The sequence below is a fragment of the Malaya genurostris genome, chromosome 1, assembly GCF_030247185.1.
Source record: "Malaya genurostris strain Urasoe2022 chromosome 1, Malgen_1.1, whole genome shotgun sequence".
NCBI classification, from domain to species: domain Eukaryota; kingdom Metazoa; phylum Arthropoda; class Insecta; order Diptera; family Culicidae; genus Malaya; species Malaya genurostris.
Genome location: NC_080570.1, coordinates 165199 through 190880, shown reverse-complemented (window position 1 = coordinate 190880; position 25682 = coordinate 165199). Strand labels below are relative to the sequence as shown.

The 25682-nt window shown below is 35.1% G+C and overlaps 2 protein-coding genes across 2 annotated transcripts in view; both read left to right on the top strand.

Moving 5' to 3' along the window:
- The first annotated feature begins 922 nt into the window (after window positions 1–922).
- LOC131427860 (segmentation protein fushi tarazu) overlaps window positions 923–25682 on the top strand; it is a 29747-nt gene continuing 4987 nt past the window's right edge. Inside the window, exons 1-2 of the mRNA XM_058591807.1 lie at window positions 923–1877; window positions 1993–2334. Coding sequence (XP_058447790.1) covers window positions 923–1877; window positions 1993–2334 — 1297 coding nt within the window. The remainder of the gene's footprint in view (window positions 1878–1992; window positions 2335–25682) is intronic.
- Window positions 16630–25682, top strand: part of LOC131427209 (homeotic protein deformed-like) — a 91066-nt gene continuing 82013 nt past the window's right edge. The window contains exon 1 of the mRNA XM_058590588.1: window positions 16630–17110. The gene's annotated coding sequence lies outside the window, so the exon portion shown is untranslated. The remainder of the gene's footprint in view (window positions 17111–25682) is intronic.

Below are 25682 nucleotides of genomic sequence, written 5' to 3'. Positions count from 1 at the left end.
AATTTCCGTGAATCATTTGTGTTAGGGGGAGGAAAAAGTATTGTTTCATGAAGACTTCTGTTTCTATCCAGTCACCGTTGACAGAATGTTGCTCAGATCATTTATACTAGCATTAAATGACGGTCCCGGAAATTAAGAGGTGTCAACTCGCCGAGACTTCGTGTGTCTCTTAAACATTGATGATTTTGAAACAGTGAGATATGTGTATATGTTTACGGGTTCCTGTATGAGTGCTGTACTTAATAATTGCCGTACTGGATTAGACTTCTGTTCTTCTTGTTCAAGCGTAGCATTGAATTAGGATGTAATGTTCGTCAAATTTCCAGAAGCAGTTTACAATTTGTATACCAAGGCTAAACACATTATCTAAAATTACTTGCTCAACCTTGAGATCTCATCTGTCCACGCTTATCCGAAGGAGCTATCACTGTATGTTTACTCATTAACGCTTGTTTATACTCCCGCTGTTGGCACGCTGTCGACAAAACATTGAAATATCAGCATACCTAAGACATGTCATAAACACGGTACATAGAGATGCCACGTTCTCGGTCTATGTATTCTGCACCTAGAATTGCAGTCTCCTTTTCCCATGCACCGTTCTCGTCAGATTAGGGTAATAAACAAATATGTTTCGGGAGGGGAAATTTCAACCGTCTCGTTCCCTCTTCATACCGAACAATTTATGAAAGTTGCATGCTGGAGAAAGAAAGAATAATTTTTATTGTATTTATTTTGTACCGGTCGTGTGCCAAAAACCGTGCCGTCTAAATTTAGCGATCGATTCGGCATCAGTTGTCATTTCAAATCGAGAAGGGATCGAAAGAAGTCAACATATAGTATCGAATTCAACTGTGTTATAACTCTGGAGCTTATAGTTGTATAGTGCGTGAAGGTGATCAAAGTATAGAAAATTGTGATCATGGCTGCTCATCAGTTGGAGTATAGTTCAAACTACTACAATGCGTATTACAATTGCGGACAAATATCTCAAGAGCAGCACCAAACCGGTTATTCTTATTCACTACCAAACAGCTACTGTGGTAGTAATTCAACCTGGTATCCAAACCACACAACTATGCAGAACCAGATGAAACAAAAACAATCAGGGCATCAAACGCCAGAGGAGATATCAAATTCAACAACACATGGAAAGTTAAATGAAGCACCATCGGAAGGCCAACATTCATATTATGCCAATTCGCAATATTACTCAAACCAATACTATTGCCAACAGCAGTTGAACAATTATCATAATTATTATGCTTACCAACGTGGGTATTACACTCATAATGGAGACACATTTGCGTCGAAAACACCGGAAACAGCCGACCATTCTACTTGTAATATAACGTCTAATACATACCCTGTGTCATATCAGCCGAGTGATTTTGCAACACAATCCAGTACATTCAAAGATCAAACCGAATTTCCGTGTTATAAAAAGTCAGATTCATCACCAAATTCTAAATTCAGCGAAGAGAAAACAGTTGCAACTAATAAAAGGAAAGCAGACTGTGAACTAACCAAAGAAGACTCTCCTGCCCTACGGGCTCTTCTAACAAACCCAGCAAAAAAATTGAAATATATACCGGGATACAGCTCATCAGGTGTCATAAGTTTAATGTCCCCGATAAGCGACCGAATGGTTCCTGAAATTGTACCACCCTCTCCTAATAAGACCAATGATAGTATCGACAGTATTTTAGAGTGCGCCAATAACGGCTTCGAAACAAGTATTCAAAATGACAACGTCAACTTTTCGCTGAATCATTATTCCAACCCACCAACTGCATCCACCTATGATGGTGTTAGCACTCCGCCATTATCACCAAAGGATTCGGATATTGCAACGTCATCTCCCTCAGTCGATAATGGTTTGAATAGCAGGCATGGCAATACTGGTGACGGTTAGTATCAACGAATATTATGTTATATTATGTTGGTTAAAGCAAATGTTTACATAATTAATATTTACTTTTTTTGTCCTAGGAATATCGAAAGAATCATCAAAACGTACGCGTCAATCGTATTCGCGATACCAAACTCTAGAGTTGGAAAAAGAATTTCAATATAATCGATATCTGCAAAGGAGGCGTCGCATTGAAGTGGCTAATGCTCTGAAGCTCACCGAACGTCAAATTAAAATTTGGTTCCAAAATCGTCGGATGAAAGCGAAAAAAGATCAATCAGTTTCTAGTCCTGATATTACATTTGATGATGGACACCTACCTGTGTATAACCACCCAGAAACCGCGCGTCAAGTTTCTTTTAGCCAAACACACACCATATCGCACGGAAATTTCCCCTGTTATGATACGAATTTATCACAGGGTATCAATTTTCATCCGTGTGGTTCAAATATTCAAAACTAGTGTTAGGATTTAGCAGAGAATCTCTGAGTTCGACTGGATGCGCAATTCAGAGCATTTAAACCATTCTGATTAAAAAGTACAAACAAGCACGTGATGCCTTAGAAAATAATCAAATACGTTCCTATTTATATTTATGTATGGTAATGTTATAAAGTCGTGTGGATGTTTTTTTTTTGTAAATATGTACATTGTTCTAGAAAGATGTAAACAATAAATAATAAAACAATGATCGAAGTTAATGCTGTGGACGGCAAGTACATGGTGTTCTACTGATTACAACAATCACTCCCACTGGTTTGACAAACCAACTTCTCCTAGCGAGATGTTTTGTTTGATTTTTTGTTCCATCCTATCCAAGATCTACTGCTGTTTCTGTTTGCGTTTTCAGCACGGAAACCAAACTCAAAGCCTAAACGAGAAACCGAAGCAAACAGCATGAGCAGATGGTTTCGATGAAGCTCACACCATGCTCTCTCAGCACTGGAAAAGGAGTGCAAGCGAAAATGAGAAAACGGCATTACGATGTTTCGGGTTTACAGCAGTTTTGAGATCGAAATAATGCATATTTTTTGCAGCTATTGCTAATATTTACCCTTCTCATTTGATAACAGCAAGCCGCGCACATTGCAATTTTCGATTTGCATTAATATCTGATAATCCAAGCCTAAGCCTATAGTTACAATTTTCCTTCCATTACAAAATAAAACTTATGAACTGAATTGCCTAAATCAAAAGTAACAGAGCATCGTATTTGAAGGGACTAAATACTAATCACCATGCTTCTGTCGTATGACTACATTGAATGTACTATTAGACCAATTCATATAATACATACGGTTATTGAGCTCCTCCCCCACAAAACTGTAGCATCGATGGTGTGTGAAAAGACTGCACCACATTTTCTGTTTTTCTTGCATATTGACTTTCCCCTTTGGATTATCCCAAGCGTTTTTGTATGTGAAGTAAAACCCGGAAAAAAGATTTCACTCGGATTATTCCTTCACTCTCTCCAAAATGGTTGACATCTAGTTTTTTCATATATGCCAATAATATTGGATTTGTCAAATTTTTCTCTAATAAAAGTTTGAATCGTTGTTATATTTTGGTAGGTACTACCGTTTCACTATCGCCTCACAACACTTTTACTTAGCATTACAAACGTTACTTGCAGTCATCATTAGTATGTCAGTTAGTATCATGGAGCCATCACTGTTTGGAACTAGAGCGTTCAATTTGAAATTTATCGATCACTATTTTTGCAATGGATGCATTGACTTTATTGACATAAAGCATTCATCGTCAGTCACGTAATCAATAACACGGAGCTACGTTGGCTAAGACTATAGGTGCAACCTATACGCTGTAGAGTATAGTTTGGTTTTCGATTTCAATAATTGATAGTTACCTTACCTTACTGTACCCAGATTGTAGGACTGAAAATCATCCCAAAAAATCAGATAGACCCATTGAATGACCCTTTTCTATTACTGCCACAGTCTTTTTTTTCCCAACTTATCGCAGGTTGCTATCCCATATCGCTTGAAAAAGACCGACCCGAAAGGAGAAATAATCATATTCAACACCAGTGGTTGAAAATTGAAAAATTTTAATGACCGTATACTTTAAACTAAATGTGATCGTTATCAGCTACTTTTTCATCAAAAAACTAAGTCCAACGTTGTTTAACTTTTCATTTTTTATCACCACCGGGAAACGAAGAACAAGGCCGGCATTGCTACACAGAAATACATACATTTGATACGCAGAGTTGCAAAAAAACAGTCAGAAACGGAATCAGCACATGTACAACAAAAACAACAGAGAAGATGAATTCTAATTAATTTCAACCGTGTCGTAAGATTTATCTCCTTCTGCTCTCTCGGCAAAAGAGCAAGAATAACGAGTCGGCTTTTTAATCATTTTTCTGATTTGAATTTTCTCATTTTTTCACTGTATATCTTCCGCCACCCGTTTTGGGAACTTGATAGCCACAGTGGCTCGTGATAATAACATATAGAATGTTAAATTCACAAGCCGGAATTCTTACTTGCTGATCAATTGGAACCCGACCCGCCGTTACACTAGTAGACGGCAGCCCTTTTTCGTCGAGGGGATACGCTGAGATAAAAGCTCACATTAATCCATAAATTACAAAATCAGCCACAACCGTCAAAGCAGAACTTAAAAAAGCATAAATTTTTCCTAGCTTAGAAACAATTCCCATATAAATTAGCGCATGTTTTCAGTTTCCTCTGTTCGATTTCATTATACCTAAGGTATAACACGTCCGCGCCACCCGTCTACTCATTCCGTTTGCTTGTCGTGTGACGCTTCCAAGTCCAATAAATTAGATATTAAATATTTTTTACCTAATAAATTAAATCCCCTTTCCGTATCAGCTCTGTATGCTGTTTTGTTCAAATTCTGGGCTACCGCCACAGGTACCGAAACTATGGTGCTTCCATTCATTTTAGGAGTTCGTTAAAAGCCCGACATGGTTATAGAAGCAACTATTGAAAGTATACATCGCAGCTATGTCACTTGTTTTGAGAATAGTAAATTAGGGTACGGCGGGTGGTTCGTAAATAGGTTCAATTTACTTTTAAGAAATAAAACGATGTAGTACAAATGCTATATCATATAATGTGTTGCCGGCTAAGAATCAATATTTCATTCATACAAAGCACAGGTATGCACTGATTTGAGAAATGTTATAACAGTTCATTTGTCGCATTCGAATCGTAAGACACCTATTGATATGGCTGACACCTCAGATATAAAGATTTTCTAGTTTATTCGTTCTGTTCATAAATTCTTGTTGCCCGATTTGTCCCACAGTCTCCCATATCAGCTATGAAGCATTAAAAAGGTTCCAAATCGGCATAGGAAAGGTAGGTAGGTAGGAAAACAATTTCCTGAGCGCCTCCAACGATTAGATATTCGTCTTCAACTGTCGTTGCTCTATCATTTGACCAAAAATATTATAAATTCCGAATGCGATGAAAATGAAGAAATAAATTATAAACTTCAACAAATTATTGTTATTTATTAGTATAGCTTTCAGACCTCTTACCGCTTTCGGTTCCAGTCGCATAAATTATAGAGGCACACTTTCGTAAGCGTATTTTGTGGAAGGTGTCATAGTTTGATTTATAATGTACTGGTAGCAAGTTGTAGTTGACATAGTTACTCAATTGCGGCTTTATAAAAACCACCCTCGAAGAACTGTAATTTCTAGCTTTCGTAATTTACAATGAGTATGCATAAGAAAAAAAAAGTATATCGAAGACCCATTTAGCTGCACGAAATTATGTTCAAACGTACTAGCGGTAGAATTTCCCTAAATTGAAAAGGCAAACAGACTGACAAATTGATTAATGATTTTTCTAGTCAGCTCCGTATCACACCCTTCACATTCCTGTAAAACATACCGAAATGGGTGCTAAAGAAGCCACAGAAGCGAAACCGGCCGCACGCGAAAATATTTCAATAAAAACAATCAGTCTGAACTGAAACATGACAGCAGCTACATTCGATCGGTTCTTACATAAATGCCAGTACATATGTAAGAGTGCTATTTTTTGGAAAATCCTTCCACTCCTGACTTCAAATTTGGTATTTTCTATTTGCAATTTCTTTTCCCTAAGATTAATGACTAAATGGAAGCAAACTACAGCTGATACTGCCGTGGTATCAGTGACGAAAATCGATAAAAATATTTCAATTTTTGCTGGGATTTAACTCTGTCTAGTAATGTTCTAGCCGGTTATGGTACTGTTGGTAGATATGCAATATCTATAATTTGCTAATAAAACTATAACTGAGTGCCATCTATGATACGCTAGTATAACAGGAAGTTGTCATCCGCACACAGCATTGTTATCCTTGAAAAACATGAAAGCTCTCCGAAAGTCTAATAAGATTTTTCCCTGCATGCTACTGCGACCATCCAAGTAGGCAATTAATCTATGATACAAAACTATCTTATCTAGTCCAAATCAATGGTAATAATAAACATTTATTCAAATACACGCTGAAAAAAATATTGTAAAAATAAATAAATTCTGATTTTTTTGCTTATATAGTAACACCAACAACTCTGGTTTGATTTAATCAATGTTTTTCGGAAACTACCAACAATTGTTTGGAACGACCATATTCTACACGCTCTTTTAGCATAACTCATGGTTTGAGTTGCAATTACTCAAATTCATAAACTGGAACAATATATCAAAATTTGAGTCAATCAAAAATCATCAAAAAAATTTAATTTTGACTCAATATATAATATATATCAAAATAATTTAATTTTGACTCCAAACCGTTAAAAAAAGAAACGGGTTTGAATCACTATTTTGCGCATTCAAAAGGAAGAAGAATAACTTTGTATATGAAAATAACGAAGGAAAGTTTCTTCATTTCGAGAGCAAGGAAATTAAAATTACTCAAATTTTGAACAAAATATTTTGTTCTTATTTTGAGTAAAAATTACTCAAGTTTTGACAATTTTGTCCCTTAACTCAAAAATGAGTAGATAGGTGGATAGGTATAGGGTGTAGTATAAAACAAGCATATTTTGTTTAAATCGACGATAACAATTATTTTTATTGTTTGATGGTCAACTAATTGTTTTGCTGTATTAAGAAAGGCACTCTATCAAAAAATAGGAACTATCCATTTTCATTATTTTACTCTACAAAAACGTACTTAATCCACCATTTTTTGCATCAATCGTTTGTCTCTTACTCAAAAAGTGTGACTAGAAAGACTGGTCCTCGATTGCTTTATTAAAATAAGTAGGACAAAATATTAATTATAATTATCAGTACATTAATATGCAAATTTCGTTTTTTCAGTGGTTGTAGTTGAAGACAGTTACAATCTATTCAAATGTATGGGTTATCACATTGAATTCGATAATAATTTTGGGATATGACGAAAAAATCGATATCTCCGTGAATAATTGACGGATTTTTACAATCTACGACTCGTTTCATTCGTATCTAAATTTGGAACAATTTTTAGTTTTCAAGTCAATTGTGACAGATATTGTAAAAAACGACATATTGTGACATAAAAGTTAGTTTAACTCGGAAAGTAAATATCGGATCCAATAACAAAAACATAAACAATTTAATTGGTATTATTTGTAGTGTTAGGCCTAAATGTATCTGTTGTATCATTGTTATCTGTTGATACAAATGATGAGGAGGTTTTATGCCTGCTGAAGAGAGAGATTGCCAAATTTCATCTCCACCGGGCTTTTCCCTGTCCAAATAAATAAATACATAAATAAATAAATAAACAAACACCATTACATACTCAGTTTGTCGAGCTGAATCGATTAGTAACTGACACTCGTCCCATCAGGCGAAGTTAAAAGCGAAAGTCGAAGTTGAAGCGAATTGTATTACTATTTTTTATGCTAAAAAAAAGTAAAAAAGGTAAAAACATCCGTACTAAATTCGAAACCTAACAAAATGTCCTGAAAAAGGGTGCTGTACACAATCTTCTAAGTTCTTGAAAACAATTGCAATCGCTTTATCAAGAAGCGCTCAAAACTACTTTTACTGGGATAGAGAAGAAAAGTCACTTTGACCAAAATGTCAATATCTCGTTCAAAATGAAAAGATTTCAACAAGCTATGGTTTTTGGTATTATTATACATTGAGGTATCTAAATTTTGTAACCTATTTTGTTTTTGAGGTCAGTTGAGACATGTATTGTTAAAAACCGACCAATTTCGACATAAAATTTTGTATAGCTAAAAAAGTAAACAACGGATCATAGAACGAAAACAATAATGTTCTGGCTGACAGAACGACCTTTCATTTGCTGCCATCTTTGAGATCTACACATCAAAATTCGGTACACACATACAGACACACACGCAGACATTTGCTCAGTTCGTCGATCTGAATCGATTGGTATATGACACTCGTCCCACCTGGCCTCGAAAAAGTTTTCCAAAGTTTGAGCGAATTTCATATCCATTATATATATATATATATATATATATATATATATATATACATATATATATATATATATATATATATATATATATATATATATATATATATATATATATATATATATATATATATATATATATATATATATATATATATATATATATATATATATATATATATATATATACAAGAGATTAGGAGATTTGTCATTATATCTCCAGAACCAGAAGCTACAGCCATTTGATCCTCGAACTTGATCCACAATTCAATAGTAGCTTTCAAACGAGTCTAGGCATGTTGAAATCGTCTCAGCCATCTCTATGAAAATTGAGCGATAAAAAACAACGCCTTTTGTCGGTTACGTCACTTATACCATTATATCTTCGGAACCGAATGTGAAAATCATTTTGATTTTCGAACTTGATCAATGGTCCAGTAGTAGTTTTTAATCGAGCCTAGACGTGTTGAAATCTTTGTTCACGCACATACACACGCTGAGGCATTTTCCGGTCTCGTCGAGCTGAGTCGAACTTTATATAACACTATGCAACTCTGTGGCTCCATGCAAAAGTCGGTTTTTGCAGTTATTCTATTATCTTCCTATAGGAAAAAAGGCTAAAATAGCAGTTTGTAGAAGGTAAAGGAACATAACCCGAAATCTGTACATAATATATAACATTTGTAAGTCAAAGTTATACGTTATTTCCTGTTACATTTATATTTTTAAATAGCAATTTCATTATTTCAACTGCGTTCCTGGAATCTCTTACAAGTTAAAACTGATTAGGTTCATGTTGAATGTTTCAAAATATTTTATCTAAAAATTGACAGAACGAATTTTATAGCATCATTAGGCTTCATGAGATCTGCTGAATATTGCATAGCACAAGAAGACAACATTCGATATACTATTTATTAGGCTTAGTCGCAATTAGGATAGTCACGAGATGATCTCATCTACCACTCCTGTGTCAACTAAGAATTCACAACAGCAGATACGAGACGAGCTCATTATACAAATGGGCGCGGAAGTTACAAAGTTTCGTGGGACAGACCCAAATGCTCAATACGGATATTCTACCACAATACTAGGGAACTGAGAGCCTTGAGGAATCGCAGCTTAGTGTGTATTCAGCTGCGATGGCTGGAAATGGTGAAAATCGCATATTCAACATAAACGAAAGGAAGTTTTACAACTGCATTCGCTGGGTATTTTTTCTTCAAGAAATTGGTGATATGACACAGTTTTGGTCTCAGGTACGTACCCTGGCCCCTTCCGAAATCGGAAATTATAGATTACTTTTTACATTTTATTTACACTTTTATTTTTTATACATAGAAAACTTTTTGGTTAAAGATTTTAATTTGAAAAAAAAAACATATATTGGAGGCAAACCGGCGAGGGAAACCAAACAAAAGTTATGATATAATATCATGAGTATAATGCTCCTTTATATTGCACCGTGAAATTGTGGTTTCGAGAATTTCATGGTGATCGAGTCTCCACAATCGCAGCGGCAGGCCCTTCGTTGCGCTTACAAAGGACAATGTCAAAACTACACGAAATGGTGCTGAATGGCTGGAAATAGAAGATGGATAATCATGGTATGCTTTCCATGAACTGCCTTGGAAAATTGAATATTAGTGTGCATTATTGGGGCGATTGAAAAAATCGACATAAGAGCAATACTGCCATCAACGATTTAGGGTTCAAAGTGCTTCCCCGTCCACATTGTTCACCCAATTTGGCTTTTTTGAACTATCACGATCTCCTTGCGCTTGTTTGTTTCAAACTATCAAGAAATCGGGAACCATTGAAGTTATTGTAGTAGTTTAAAGGAACGTAAAGAAGACTTATTCTGTTCCTAACGAGACGAAACAAGGGAGCCATTTCGGACCACTCATTTTCATGCTATTCATGAAAAATCTTTGTAATTCCGGAACCGATTGATTTGAACTTTCTCATATCATACAGTCCCCAACTGTATGATATGAGAAAGTTAAATCAATATTTTCCCCTCTCAACACATAAAATATATTAATATTTACTTCAGTGGATCACTTTTGAGTGTGCACTCACACTTCCAAGAAACAAGAGGTACTAAAGGCGCACCATGAATTAGATACATGATGAAGAAGTTAGTGGATTTATATTTGATCTGGGCCCCTCCCGAAACGGAATCCTGGGGACCTGCCTGTTTGGTCCAATATATGAGAGAAGCTTGTTAATGAGGTCATGACGGAAGAACATTTAGGCTGTAGCAAAAATAAGCAAGGCTGCAAAAATCACGCCATCATTAATGCAGTCATTGTTGGATAGGCTACTCAAAAGCAAAGAACGTGTTGAAATGCAGTCATTGTTGGATTGGCTACTCAAAAGCAAAGAAACCTGAGCATGGTGTATATCGACTACAAAAAGGCGTATGGTTCAGTACCGCATTCGTAGCTGCTTAAGGTATTAAAATTGTATACAATAGATGATAACATTAGTAGGCTCATGCAACAAACGATGAATATGATAAAAAAGTGTTAAGGTCCAAGATTCCAAAAATTAGGAGATGGATATTCCAAGGCGGTACTTTTAGTCCACTATGGTTTTGTCTTGCAATGCCCTCTCTAATCAGGCTACCATTTGGAGTTTAGAAATAAGATAACAAAACCACACTTTCTATTGGGACGATTTAAAACTGTTTGTAGAATCAGTACAAAAACTACGTCAATCGTTGCAACTTGCAACAGTCTTCAGCAACGACATCCGGATGGAATTCGGAACCGATAAATGTCGATCGATTCTACTGCTACGAGGACAAGTTGTAGACGCTAGCTGTTTCCAGGTCAATGAACATAAAACGATGAACCGTGCAAATACTTTGGGTTACTGAAATTTACTGGTATTCGTCATACGATGATCAAGAAATCATTGCTGTAATTCTCAAACCAAACAGGTGCGTTGATACTTCGTTGATAGCCAGAACCGCCCTGGTATTGTAGTTTACGAGAAAAGAGTGAGACAAGTTACACTAATCGATATTACTGTACCGCTAGATCATAATGTTCAATCAACGTTCTTCAACGAAATATCATGACCTGGCGGAGGAGTTGAAGTAGATATGGCACCTGAAGGTTGTACGTATAATCCGTGAATGTTCTGTTCTAACGGTTAAGCTACCCTTCGAAAAATGCGTACACATTATTTTCATACCGGCGTGCATAACATTCTATAATTCCTGAACCGGGAGCCGTATCTAGGGGAAATTGAAAAGCTTCATATGGAACCAAGTGCACTTAAGTTGGGGTCTAAATTTTTGAAAGTGATCGCTAAAAGAAGTGAATGAATATGTTTGTGATTATTTGCTCATAACACTCAGTAATTTCGAATCTGCAATTCGGATACGCATAAGTTTCAATAGCAGGTAATGCTAGAATCTAAGCTTGTGAGAAAAATTCACCCTACTCCGAGAAAATCAAGGGCAAATTTTTGTCGCAGATTGAAACGAGTATAGCTAAGGTCAGTTTGAATGGCTATCAACTAACTAGACCCATACATTGAAACAGTTTTAAACGTTTTTTGTATGTTCACTTTAAAGGACGGCTTGAAGCTGTAACTACATCCGACTTTTGTGACACGCACTGTAGCTATAAACTTTGAAAACCCCATGGAGTTGTAAAAACAAGTAGCTTAGATGAACTTAAGTTTTCGCATAATATCTTTCAAAAGGTTACAGGAAAACATTTACGCTATTGTTATTGGTTTTAGATTTTATGATTACTTTTCCAGTTCTCGAAAAATTTTATGTAAAAAATGGTAGTTTTTGCCAATATCTGTCACTATTAAATTTGTAAAAAAATGTTTTTAGACTTAAATTCAACACGGTAATAGCTATCAGATATCGATATTTTTGTGAAAGTGATTTCTCCTCTATTCAAGTGCACAGTGGTCCCAATTTGTTTACGCTTTAGAGGTTAATTTCGGAGCTTGAATGGCTTCAGAAGAATTTTTGATTGGAATTGTCCTCTTCTCTCGATATAATTAAAATTGTCAGTAATCCACCTTTAAAGTAGTCGCTGTTGGGTGAAAATGAAAATTCTTTCAAATATTGTTTCATTGTATCGACTACTTTCAGGCAAATACATTAATAGCAAATCCATTCACCTTCAGCATCAATAAAAGTTTGACATCTTAGAAGCATGCTTTGAACGAACTTTCACGCGTATTCTTCTCAATAATTCCTACAAATTTTGTGAATTGCACCAAATAGCAACTCCAGTAATTCATTTGAGTCCAAACGTCTTCGATTGGCCCTGGTGCGGTCCAAATTATATCAACCCATTCGAGACGTTTTTGGGCATGTTTTTTTCTCAATCACGGTTTTGGCAGAGTACTTCGAAATTTCAAATTATTTGTTTCACCTTTTTGAAACGATTTATTCTCTTTCTCACAAGCTGTTTCGACTTTGGATGTATATCGCCGAGATTGCTTTGGGACCTTTAAAATGTAAGCACGAAAAAACTACTTTGAGGTGCGAAGCGTATGTGGTATCCATTTTGAAAAAAATGCTTAGATCGAATTAAAAATAATTACCAGTTTTAAATGATTTAGTTGATGATGATCGTTTGATCATTCTGATTTTGCGAGTTCTCTAAATAATATTAATCCAAATACATTTTTTAGCGGCACGAAGTTCGCTGGGATAGGCACAAAAATAAAAAAGAATGTGCAGGAACTAGTGTATAAGCTACAGAAGCAGGGGCAGGATTTTCATAAAGTCGAGAAACAGATATAGAAAGTTTAGTGCAGAAAGTACAGCAACAGGTACAGAGATCACAGGAACAGGTACGAAAAGTACAAGAAAACAATTACAGAGAATTTATTTAATCAAACACATTACGATAATCAACTGAATTTTTTATTTTGTAGGATTTCACTAATTTGCATTTCAGTTGCAATCAATTTGAACATTTTGGAAGGAAACCACTTCCCATGATACAAAATTAATAGTTTTCAAATTACGCGTGCATCACAAAGGCTTCAATTTGATACAAAACTTATACAAACCTTCTAATTATTCAAAGATTTAAAGAAAAACTCTTTACTATAAATGTTTAGGACGCTCTGAAACTAAACTTTGTTCAGTTTTAGAGACGTCGAAAACTAATCAACAATGCATCATTGATTAAAATTGATTCTTCATTTGCAAATCAAGGCGTTTTTCATTTTAAAAAAAAATAAAAATCAGTTTATGGAAGACCTGATTTGACCCCGCACATATGGTCAAAAAGTTTATCTGGCCCGAAGTGGCGGATGACCTTAATGTTGAAACCTCTATAATCGAAACAAAAGAAAGAAGATTTTGTAGGAATTGAGACGGACATTTTGAAACTGATTCGGATCATCTGAGCTGAACTGATATAATATGTTTGGGAGAAATGCTTTCTACTTACTCTACTGATAGGGGTTTTCCATGAAACTATAATTAATTCCATTTAAATGCTTTGCTACTGAAAAAGAAGAAGAATGTTAGGCTTATACCCATACTTTCTAGAGAAAGAATTGTGTTAGTAGAGAAGCTAGATGATCAGCGCAGAAACACTTGTTCGTTTCACTCAAACTTCGGACTGGAAGAAACCGAACGGACGAATTATCACAGCATTGATCTGACAGTCTTCCATTTTCTTGACAAAAAGTTGCATTACAACATACCTATAAAACCAATATACTACAAAGATTTTATGAAGTTGATGAAACTAATGAGTTATTTAGGCAAACAAATTTGGAATAATTTTACTCATGTATTTCAATCGCACACATATCTTTTATAAGAACAAAATCTTTTTGAAATTAATTAGAAGACAGTTAGCACCAACATGGAAAAAGTATATTAAGGTAGAAGTTATACCGATACCAAAAGCTCCCATATTATACAAATTACATTATTGTAAAATTGGGAAATCCGGAGAATAATAGATGTAAATGAAAAATTGATAAGAAAAATTTTATTTATTTTTATCATAAATTCAAGGACAAAGATGATTTGAAAAATTCATTAAATAAGGTACATCAAATTAAGTGCATATACAACAGTTCAAAAGAAGTTCAGGAAAACCAATTCTTCGTATTATGAAAGTTTGCATCTTATTTTTATTTTTGATTACAGAAAGTACAACCGTATGGTCGGTTCGACTCTTGGGCGAATTTTTTTTAGTGTTATGTGCAGAAAATGGAAATCTTACACAAGTAGACAACGACAAATACTATACTGTGCCTATTACTAGCAAAACTATGGTACACTAGATACGTTCATGGTTGTCTCGTATATAGAACACAAATTAGTTTAACAACCTCTTGTTTTCGCATGAACGATTGAAAACTAAAATCTTCGATGTATTCGAATACATTTGGTTCGTCAAATATTTCTTTCTCGATCCTTTACTTGATCTTTTCCAGGTGACACATTATCAGGTGATCTGAGCAGGTAATGGACAGCCGAAATGAACCCAGTTATTTTTGCTAATCATAATTAAAAACCAGCAGGAAGCATTTCTAAGCAGAGCATAGAGTAAACCTTGACTCTTTTCTACTCTAGGTAAAAGGGTAAGATTTATTTGCAGAAATGGATTACTTTTCAGGCGGGTTAGAGCATACTCCCTATGTTACTGAACAAGGTCAAATTCTAGGTTAACAATGTTTGGGACAATTTAAGTCACAACTTAAAATTTGTTCATTTTTGTGTTTTCTGTATTATAAAATAACTATAAAACGCCCACTTGTTATTAAATATCTACGCATGCGTATTATACGAAGCAATGTCATTACAGTGCGAAAGAGCAAAATAGTCTACGTATTTATTAAAAAAAAGTAATCTTCAACTATGGCGAAAATTCTAATTGTTAATAGGAATGCGTTATAACAAAAGAGAAGTTTATGAAGAAATGCAAATAAATGATAAAATTCACAATAATTGTGACTTTGTAACACATTCAATATGCTAGAAACACGTTCAACCGACGACATGATTACAGAAATCTATCCAATATATAAGAGTTTCAATTATGCTCGCATCGTCTTAATTTGTTATAGGGGAACTGCACCAATAGTCATCTCATTGGGCAAGTCATCTAATTATTCTCCTATTAGTAAAAAAAAGGTAAACAAAATGTGCAATACTTTTGATTTAGTTCGAATCGATTGCAATCATTTTATCTTATCCTTAGAACCAATACAGCATACAGAGATGGCAAATCTCTCTAAATAATGGATCTCATATATGAGATGAGAGGTGGAGCTGAGACGATTAGGAGTACAGCTCCCCTATCGATTATTTTACACCGGCTTTAACCTAATAATGGTCGTCCACCGGGAGGGGGGGATTTAATTATTAAAAACAAATAACAGTATGAACAAATTAAAAACAAAATTCAGTATTCGATATTTAAAACGTATCACATATTACCATCATTTTTCAAACTGTTCACAAACACTACTACGTAAGATTTCTCAGTCAGACCAATCGAAAAACACTATAAAGTTTTATTATCTGCAATCGTCTCAGATAATACTTCACTAATCATATTATGATGCAGATTACAGTATTTCAAACAGTTTATGTCATCGAAGCTATTCATGCAATAATTTATGCTGCGGTTACAGGTTGTAAACAAACGTAAAAACTAACACTGACTTCGACAGCCTGCAGAATCGACGAAGTTATCTATCATGGCATCCTGCTCACTCCTAAGAGAACAAATTGAAGAGGGCGTGTTTTCATTATCATGCTGGCTTTTTCGTTTCGTGCTATCTTCGTTACTTTCATGAGTCAGCGCATTGATTTTGTGCTGTAGTTAACAAGTCCATGCAATCCCATACACTGAAAAGCTGTAAATGCAATATGAAAGGTAATGAAAAAATCGACGAAGTAGAATTGCCGGGAAAGTCTTGGAACGGTTTCATGTGACATGTTGCAGCTATGCGTAAAGATTACTATACCTGTTTATTAGAAGTACCAAAAAAAAAATATTTTCAACACCATCCATTTCTATTTATGTGTATGCGCAAGTTTACATGTTTTCATGAAATTTCCGAACATCTTTGGCATGAATCGATGTTCAAGTCGTTTCAAGTGTGTTTGCCGACTGTCTATACTATGTTCGCAATCGTTATATGTGTATAGAGGATTCATCGTACAAAGAGACCAAAAGCATGCACTGCGCACACACTATCATAAAACATACGACTGCTCAGCAGTGAAATTTTCATTCCACATGATGTTGGATGAGATGACGAATTCCGTGAAGTAGTTAGTCAAACTCAAACATTGGCGCTTTAAACACGTACAGTTTTCCGTGAATCGGCCGTACGGCTGCGTGTGGTTCATATGCTTTCGCATACGGTCGTTATTTTTTACAATGGGTTGTGAATGAATAAAAGTAATATTTGGCGAACATTTTAATTTTCTGCAGAACGACGAATTGAATATACTCATAAATTGTGCAACGGATATGCAAAATGATATGTGGATTCAAACTTGTCTTGATACTGTGTACTCATGTATGTGGAAGTGAAAAATCATAGCAAATTAAATGGCATATCTAATTTAGTGAAAAGTGAGCAAACCCTTTCCATATACAAAAACAAACGATGAAACATAAAATTGAATTGTGAATTGTGAATTTTACTGAACGAAAAGTTAATGTACATTCGTAGTTTGCTCTCAATATCGATTTAGGATATAATCGTATCAGAAAAAAATATCTAAGAATTAAGTGAGTATAATTAACGTATTCATACATAGTTTTTTCTACTTCCAAATATGTTCATTTAAGTGTGATAATTTAAATTTTTTCCACAAATACATGCTTTACAAGAAGAATTGTTTTTTTTTTGTTGTTCCGATTATGGAGGATTTTACTTTCGTCATCGCCTCTCCGGATATAAAAACTTTCTGACCCAATGTACTGGGTTGAGCATCGAACCCTGACATGCTGCGTAAAAGGTGACAAACTCAACTACTACGCTCTTTCCTTCTTCATGAGAAAAAATGATGTATTATTGTTATGGAAAACAACGAATTCTCTGTTATTCCAGCTTACTTTTAAATGGCAAAGGATATTTACTCTGAATACTTATATAGATAAAATAGCGTAATTAATTTTTACAATTTGAACTCTATGACAAATTATGAATTATCATTATCAATGATTCATTCCAATATGATATGGTCTACAAGGTTTTCTCAATCAAGAGTCATGGAGTATTATTAGAACCAAATTTATAAATTATACGTCCATAAAAGTTAAGGTTTGATTCAAATCAAATAATCATTTTGCAGTTCTAAACAAGCCAGTAGAAACATATTAAAGCTTTGTTGTTGTCCTTAATACAAATTACGATCTTCAGAATGCTCGAAACGATAATTATCAAAGTCATTCCTAATGCGATCGAATATACATGTCCTTAATGTTGAGCTAAAATCAACAAGTTTCAGCTCATTCAGCGTTGCTACATCCTTATCCTCTTTCTACTGTATCAAATTTAATTCTAATCAATAGTTCGTCTATTGATCACATTAGGCAGTCTTCATACATTATATATACCCACCAAACTTAGAGAATTACATTTTTTTATATCGTTTATTTAGGTACATATTTTTAACTGAAGCGTTAGGCATTTTGAGCCAATCACACTTACTTTTTATTCTACAAGCCAGTATGTGCGAGTCCCGACCTGTAATACCCATGCAATGATTCTGAGTGATATATATCGGTTGCGAAGTCTGTTGAAAGAGAAAGGTTAATTCTACAAAAGGAATGTAACGCCAAGACTTCGCTTGGCTCTTTTATCAATTATACTCTATTAAATCTATTGCTTTAAAAAGTACAAAAAATGAGAATTTAATATGTTGACATAAATATATGAATATGCTTCCGTGTCTCGTCCGAGATACTGCGTCATAAACCGCTTACAGCCGAAACAACAGGCACAAAGAATATGATAGTACTGTAAATATTAAAACCGATTCCAAACTGAACAAATCTAATGAATAAAAGCACCGGGACTAGTGCTTTTGATCCACTATACTATGAAGGTGCATAAGATTAAGTTTAACAAATTTAACACATACATTTAAAGGTTTGCACCGGAAATAACACTGTGCGTTTTAAAGACCTCACCTCCAAACGTATGATCGAAGATACATGACGTAATACGATGAAGTCATTTCAGTCAAGGAATGAATTTCTTCCTTGGTATCCAGAATGTTGGCGTTAGGTTGATTGATATTAAAATAGAAAGTTTGTGACCAGAACGAAAAAAGAAATAGCATTCTTTAAACTCATACAAAATATGCTCATCCCAGCTCTAATGCGATGCTAAAGGTAAAGCGAGTTTTCCTAGAACGGCTACAAGCAACCAGAATGAAAAAGTAATTAAAATTGGCAGCAGTATTTCGAATACTAACAATATATCATCACCCCCTTCGGCCCCATCATCTGAAACCAATGTATAAGAGATCATATTAACTTGAACTAACAACAACATCAGAACCTTAACCAACAAAAAGTAAATTAGAAGACGAAATTACAAAAAAATCGCTTCCAATAACAACGACAACGAAACGAAGATAATGACGATACGCTTTCAACCCTTGCTGTACAGCACCTCCTCTGAGCGAAAAAATTCAGATTACTGAATTTTATCTAATCTTCGAATCTTTTTTTGTTTGTTTGTTTGTTTGCTTTTTTTTGTTGTTTGTTTGTTTGTTTGTTTGTTTGTTTGTTTGTTTGTTTGTTTGTTTGTTTGTTTGTTTGTTTGTTTGTTTGTTTGTTTGTTTGTTTGTTTGTTTGTTTGTTTGTTTGTTTGTTTGTTTGTTTGTTTGTTTGTTTGTTTGTTTGTTTGTTTGTTTGTTTGTTTGTTTGTTTGTTTGTTTGTTTGTTTGTTTGTTTGTTTGTTTGTTTGTTTGTTTGTTTGTTTGTTTGTTTGTTTGTTTGTTTGTTTGTTTGTTTGTTTGTTTGTTTGTTTGTTTGTTTGTTTGTTTGTTTGTTTGTTTTTTTTTTTAGGAAACGTGTTTTAAGTTGATTTTTTTGTGCTTCAAAAACCACTTTCTGAATGTAGCATAGTAAATAGCATGTTGGGACCTGTACACATTGAAAATACTATATACAGAATATGTCAGGTCAATTTAAGCATACTGTATGTAACCCATATAGTAACATTTATGATGAACGCATCGATTCAGTCTAATAACAATCTCTGCTGTATGTGCTTCGTAAGCTCAATTGGGCCGCACGCAATTGTCCGAGTATGCAGCATGCTTATCAAGTAACAAACTTACTTCCAAATCTGTTGGTGTCATATTACTGATGCAAATTAATACCTGATCAGTGCAAGACTCAGAAAAGTTTTTATGTACATATGAAATATTTCAATTTGAATTTCAGCGTTAGTAGTATATACTGGGCTATTAGTCTGGATTGAGACCGGCTTCATCATTGATTGGATCTATTTGATTACGGTTATAATTTCAACCCGATTTTTAATTGGAGTCCCGAAGACCCCAAGTGGTATACAACATTCGACTCAGCTCGACGAGTGCGTATGTGCATGTATGTGTGTGCACCTTCTTACACTCAATTTCATCCGAAGAACAAATTTTACCAATCATAGTTCGTTTGAAAGACAGATTCGAGTAATTCACAAAAGTATGCTTTAATGCTCACGTCGCCTTTTCGGTATTATTTTCGCAACCGAAAGTATCAACAGTAACACATTCGAAATTTATCATACATCTATTTGCGTCTTTCAAACAAGAGCAATTTTGTTTTAATTTGTATAAGTTTCTTTTTTTATTTGAATATATCTCTGGAATTGGAAGTGTCTGCCATGGTTTTTCTACGCCTGATCAATAGTCACATTTTAGGATTCAAACAAGCCTAACATTGTCTAAATCGTTTCGGTCATCTAGAATATTTAGCAGATAGAGAAGAATGTGCTTTGACAATGAATAATAGGATGATAAAAATAACCCAGAGCTTCTTTTCTTAAAACAAACAATAATCACGTTATTAAATTTAATGACTTCGAATGGAAATATTTAGGTTCATACGTTTATGAAAAAAAAAAACTTTTTAGAAACACATTTAAATTTCATTTACAGGGTCCGGCACTCGAAGTGTAACCAATTAAAAAGGCCATAAATTCCGTTTGGAAAATTACTTTTACTTAATTCAAAGTACAAAATGTGTAAAAATAATACAAAATTCAGAATCAATTCACTTTTGCTCGATATGACCACCTTTTGCCTTGACTTGATAACTTGAGAGAGCGAAGGAGTTGCTTCGTTTGGCCGAAAGCGGTCAATTTCCGAACATTGTATTTTCTGACGAGAAAATTTTTCCAATTGAGCAATTCGTAAGCTCTCAAAACGATAGGGTTTACTTGACCGACCGTTCATACGAGAATTTGAGTCATCGATTGGCCACCAGGAGGCAGCACCCGCAACAGATAATGGTTTGGGCCGCTGTAACCGCAGATGGGCGCTTTCCAATCGTTTCATCGAGCCTGGCGTCAAGGTAAATGCGACATATTATCGGGAAAGTATTCTGGAGGTTGCTTTGAAGCCGTGGGCAGACAAACATTTCGGTGGCAGACCATGGACGTTTCAGCAGAACTCAGCACCGTCTCACAAAGCTCGAGTGAACCAAGAATGGCTGAAAAACAACGTTCCGAACTTCATCACGTCCACACAATGGCTCTCGAATTCACCAGATGCGAATCCAATGGATTATTCTCTTTGGGCCATTTTGGAGAGCAAAGTCCGAACTAAAAGATACACCAGTCTCGAGGCGCTGAAAAAAGTTATTGTCCGCGAGTGGGCCAAAATACCTGCAAGTCACATTCGGCCAAACGAAGCAACTCCTTCGCTCTCTCAAGTCATCAAGTCAAGGCAAAAGGTAGTCATATCGAGCAAAAGTGAATTGATTCTGAATTTTGTATTATTTTTACACATTTTGTACTTTGAATTAGGTAAAAGTAATTTTCCAAACTGAATTTATGGCCTTTTTAATTGGTTACACTTCGAATGCAGGACCCTGTATATTGCAATAAATAATATATAAAAAAAAATGATATGAATCGTATTTAAAACAGCAAGCTGACTTATAGATCATATATACTACGAGTAAAGATACCCAAAGTTTAAAGTGTCGATCTAATCCTAGTTAAATGTTTTTCATCGCCATTCACCTACATCTACTCGCTGGTGGTATAATTAAAGTGAAAACCGAAAGCCCATAGACCCGAACTTCATATACCATTCGAATCAGTTCGTTGACATCGCAATATTTATGTGTGTATGTAACATTTATATGCACACACTTTATTCAGGTATGGATTAACCGGACTTTCACAAACATAGATACGAATAAAAAGTCGTCTATTTTCGTACCGGGTAATTAGTGTGAAAAGCTCAATTGCAGAGTTTTTTTTATAAAATAGGCGAATTTCCTAAAACAGATTTTTCTAATTCCTGTTAGGTGATGACAGAATTGACTCACTTCGGCCGATAGTCAACGGTTTCACTTTTTAGATGTATCGGAAAAATAAGGTCATAAACTCTACGGCTTAGATAATCTTAGATTTAAATCAAAGGTCTTATAATCTCATAGGTAACCGTTAAATTTATTCCGGATACGGCTTCCAGTTCCGATATTACAGGGTCGGGTGTGCTGAAAATTTCAAGAAAATTTCATGCATAAAGACGATGAAAAAAATTAAAAATTTTCCGAATCTGTGCCAAAAGCTGTTCCAATGTTTCAATCTGTAGTTATTGTGAGTTGATGATGATGACTTTGCGAAAGCAGTTTCAAAACAAGATTCCCATTTTTAGAAGATAGTCGACGCATGATAGTTCAATCCAAACATGAAACTTAGAGAGATACACCGAAAATTTTACTTTTCAAATCATAGTATGTGAAAACATACATATATATATATATATATATATATATATATATATATATATATATATATATATATATATATATATATATATATATATATATATATATATATATATATATATATATATATATATATATATATATATATATATATGAATTCAAGTTTTATTATGTATGCCTATTTTTCCTAGATTATATAGATTTATCAGCATAACATATCGAAAAGTTAGAAAAATTGCTAAGCAACTTCACAAGGAAACTGTTTTTTTTACCTTTGATTTTGCTATCAAAATATCACTGCACTTTCGCTATCTATGTTACAGTACTTTAAATGTGAATATCAAATGTCACAATACTTCAGTGCTTCAGTTTCATGAGAAAATGAGTTGACCGAACTGGTTAAAAAATTATGCTTTTCTTGAAGTACACATTGTAAAAGAAACGAAGAAAGTCTGCATTCGCGTAAAAAGCAAAACAAATAATTTCAGCAAAATACAGTACGGATTCAAATTTCACAAGGATTGCTATACTTTCTCGTCGTGAGAGAAGAACCATAATCATATCTGCCATCATTTGCGAAAAGCGTTTGGCTATTGAAATTTTCAACAATAATTTCCAAATCATTTTGATCAGTGCATTTACGCAGACGCTTACATGTAGGGGTTATTATTTTTCATTTCTCTTGCCTCCAAATTTTGGATCCTGAATAAGTATAGGACAAGAGCTGACCGACGAGATCCAGTCATGTTTTAAGGGAAAGTCGAGAGGAGTCTTCATGTTGCTTTTTACTGTACATTGCCGGAGGGTTAAAATGTTCATTGGTTCGAAATTGCAGGTTTCTATAAGTTTCATTTCGCTTGCATGTCTGCATCAGAAATCAAACGAAAAAGAAAAAGCTGCGTTATTATGTTAAATATTCTTTTTCATATATAGGTACTTGGAAAGTAATTTAGTGGAAACCACTATGTCTATATTTTTGAACCGCTATTAAATTTGTCAGGGTATGTAAGCATTATTATTTGATTTTGGAATCGTATATACTACCTTGATCAAAAAGTTCCCGGAATCACCACCGTGTCACCCAATTAGAATTTTTCAGGTTGCCACATCTGTAATTGATATTCTATCAAATTTTCATCTTGATACCTGGACATTTTTAAAAGTTACGACAGCAAACATAACCATAATGAGTTTATTTGGTAATCAACTTTCAAGGATAATATGACCTTTCCATGAAGACAACTTTGTGAAAAATTCATCTATCAAGCCGTTCAATTCATATTTTCGCTACACACATTTTGAGATATTTTGGTTTTTGACATTTCGAGATCTGGTCGAATTCATTCGATCTTGTCGATATAAGGGCATCAGGAATAAATTGACTCAAGTGGCACTTTCCTCTAATTAGATGTAGATTCGTGCTCTATTATATCGTCTCATCATTTTCCAGATTAGAAGGGATGGATAAAAGAAACGTTGTAAGGAAATGTGCAGTGTGTGAGGAAAGAAAATAGCTCAAAACGAAAAGAAACAAATCTTTCTGCACCCCCGAAAGGATGCTGAACAATATGCATGTTCCAAAATGCATATTTAATCAAACTTTCAATCCCCGCAAGGACTTAGAAATCTTATAAAAGCGACATCCGGAGGAATGCAGAACTATTCACAATATGTATGAGCAGTGGCGGTTCAATGCATAGATTGATTCACTCCAGGAAGAACGATGAACCCCTCTGACTATAGCACCTTACCACATTGGATAATAAACGATAGAACATCCTTCAATTATAGTATACAGCTTCGCCAGCGACTAGCATGTTTGGATGCAGCTTAATAACGAATCTTTTGCTTTATCCAACTATTTGACAGTAGTAATGCTCATTAACTCTAGTCAACACATAAGCCCATTAATTTGCAGTCATGCTATAATGGCCGGGTATCCATAAGAAATTCTTAGCATTTGGATGCCTAGATCTTCGATTTGAGTTCGACGTACGATCACTAGATTCGACCGTGAATCATTCGAACTCAGTGCTTTCAAAGCTGGAGTTGTGGTGAATGCTCCTGCCATCGCCATTAGGACCATCTTTTGGAGATGATTAAGCCTTGACTGAACTGTCGCAACTTCTTCTTGTTGCTACCATACAAGACATCCATTTGCTAAATTTGGTCTAACAATAGTTGTATAGATCCAATGAATGTATTTGGATTTGAGGGTATATGATACTCCAAAAGCTCATCTGCACTGAACGAAAGCTGTACAAGCTCTCTCAAATATGAAGCTAATGTGAGCAGACCAATTCAGTTTTGCGTCAAGAATAACCCTGACGTATTTAACTTGATACACATCAACTTCAATCACCCCGAAGTAATACCTAGCGGTGGTGCCGGGAAGGTAGGGTTGGAGATCCAAGGTGTTTTAGTGGGTAGTTCCAATCAACAGTTGGGTAGTCCTGTGGAGAGTCCCACACTCCGTGCGTAAATGCATTTCACCAAAAAAAATCACATCAACTTCAGAACCGAGGACTGTGAGCTCTCATGACAACACTACGATAAGTGAAAAGCACCATAGATATTTTTTTTTTATTCAATATTATAATACAATTTTAAGGCACACTGCTTAAGCTCTAAGATGCCAAGGGTATTTACTAATCTTAATTACGACTATATTAAAACTAGAATAGTATCATTATGTAATGCCGGTGAATTGGATATTGCATGAGGGTCTCCCATATGGCGTTTGCAAATGTCCATGTTGGCCGCATCCTTCGGTCCGTGTGGGTCCGCGGGAAACACCCCCAGGCTACGAAGGCCCGGCGGGTGGCCCGCATGCTGGTCATCGTCTGGAGCGTAGGACCGTAGGCGGTGATGGTGATGTTACGAAGAGATGAGAAAATAAAAAAAGTAAATATTGTGAAAACCGAGGTAAATAGGGGGTATGGAAACAAAATGTTTGAAAACTACAGAGATCTAATTAGTTGCCATCGAGATGGTGAAGAGACATGGAAGGGGGGAACGAAAAGTTAGTGACAAAAAAAGATCTCGTTAGTTCCAATGAAGATGGTGGACAGGGACGGTGATCGAGAGAATCGAGCGGATGTTAGTGTCGAACCTGTAGGTGGAGATTATACTTTCTGAGCGAGGTATAACAGATTACACTTGGATATTAATGTGTTTGAGGTACTGGTATATAAGAAGCATATAAGAGATATCCCGACTAGCCAACACATCTCGGACCGGAACTTCAGGTGGTCTACCTCGGGCCCTTAGGGAGTCCTTTAATAAAGACCTGGCGTCACGATACTCCGTACACGTCCATACGACATGCTCGATGTCCTGATAGCCGTCACCACAAGCGCAGAGACCGCTCTCCACGATT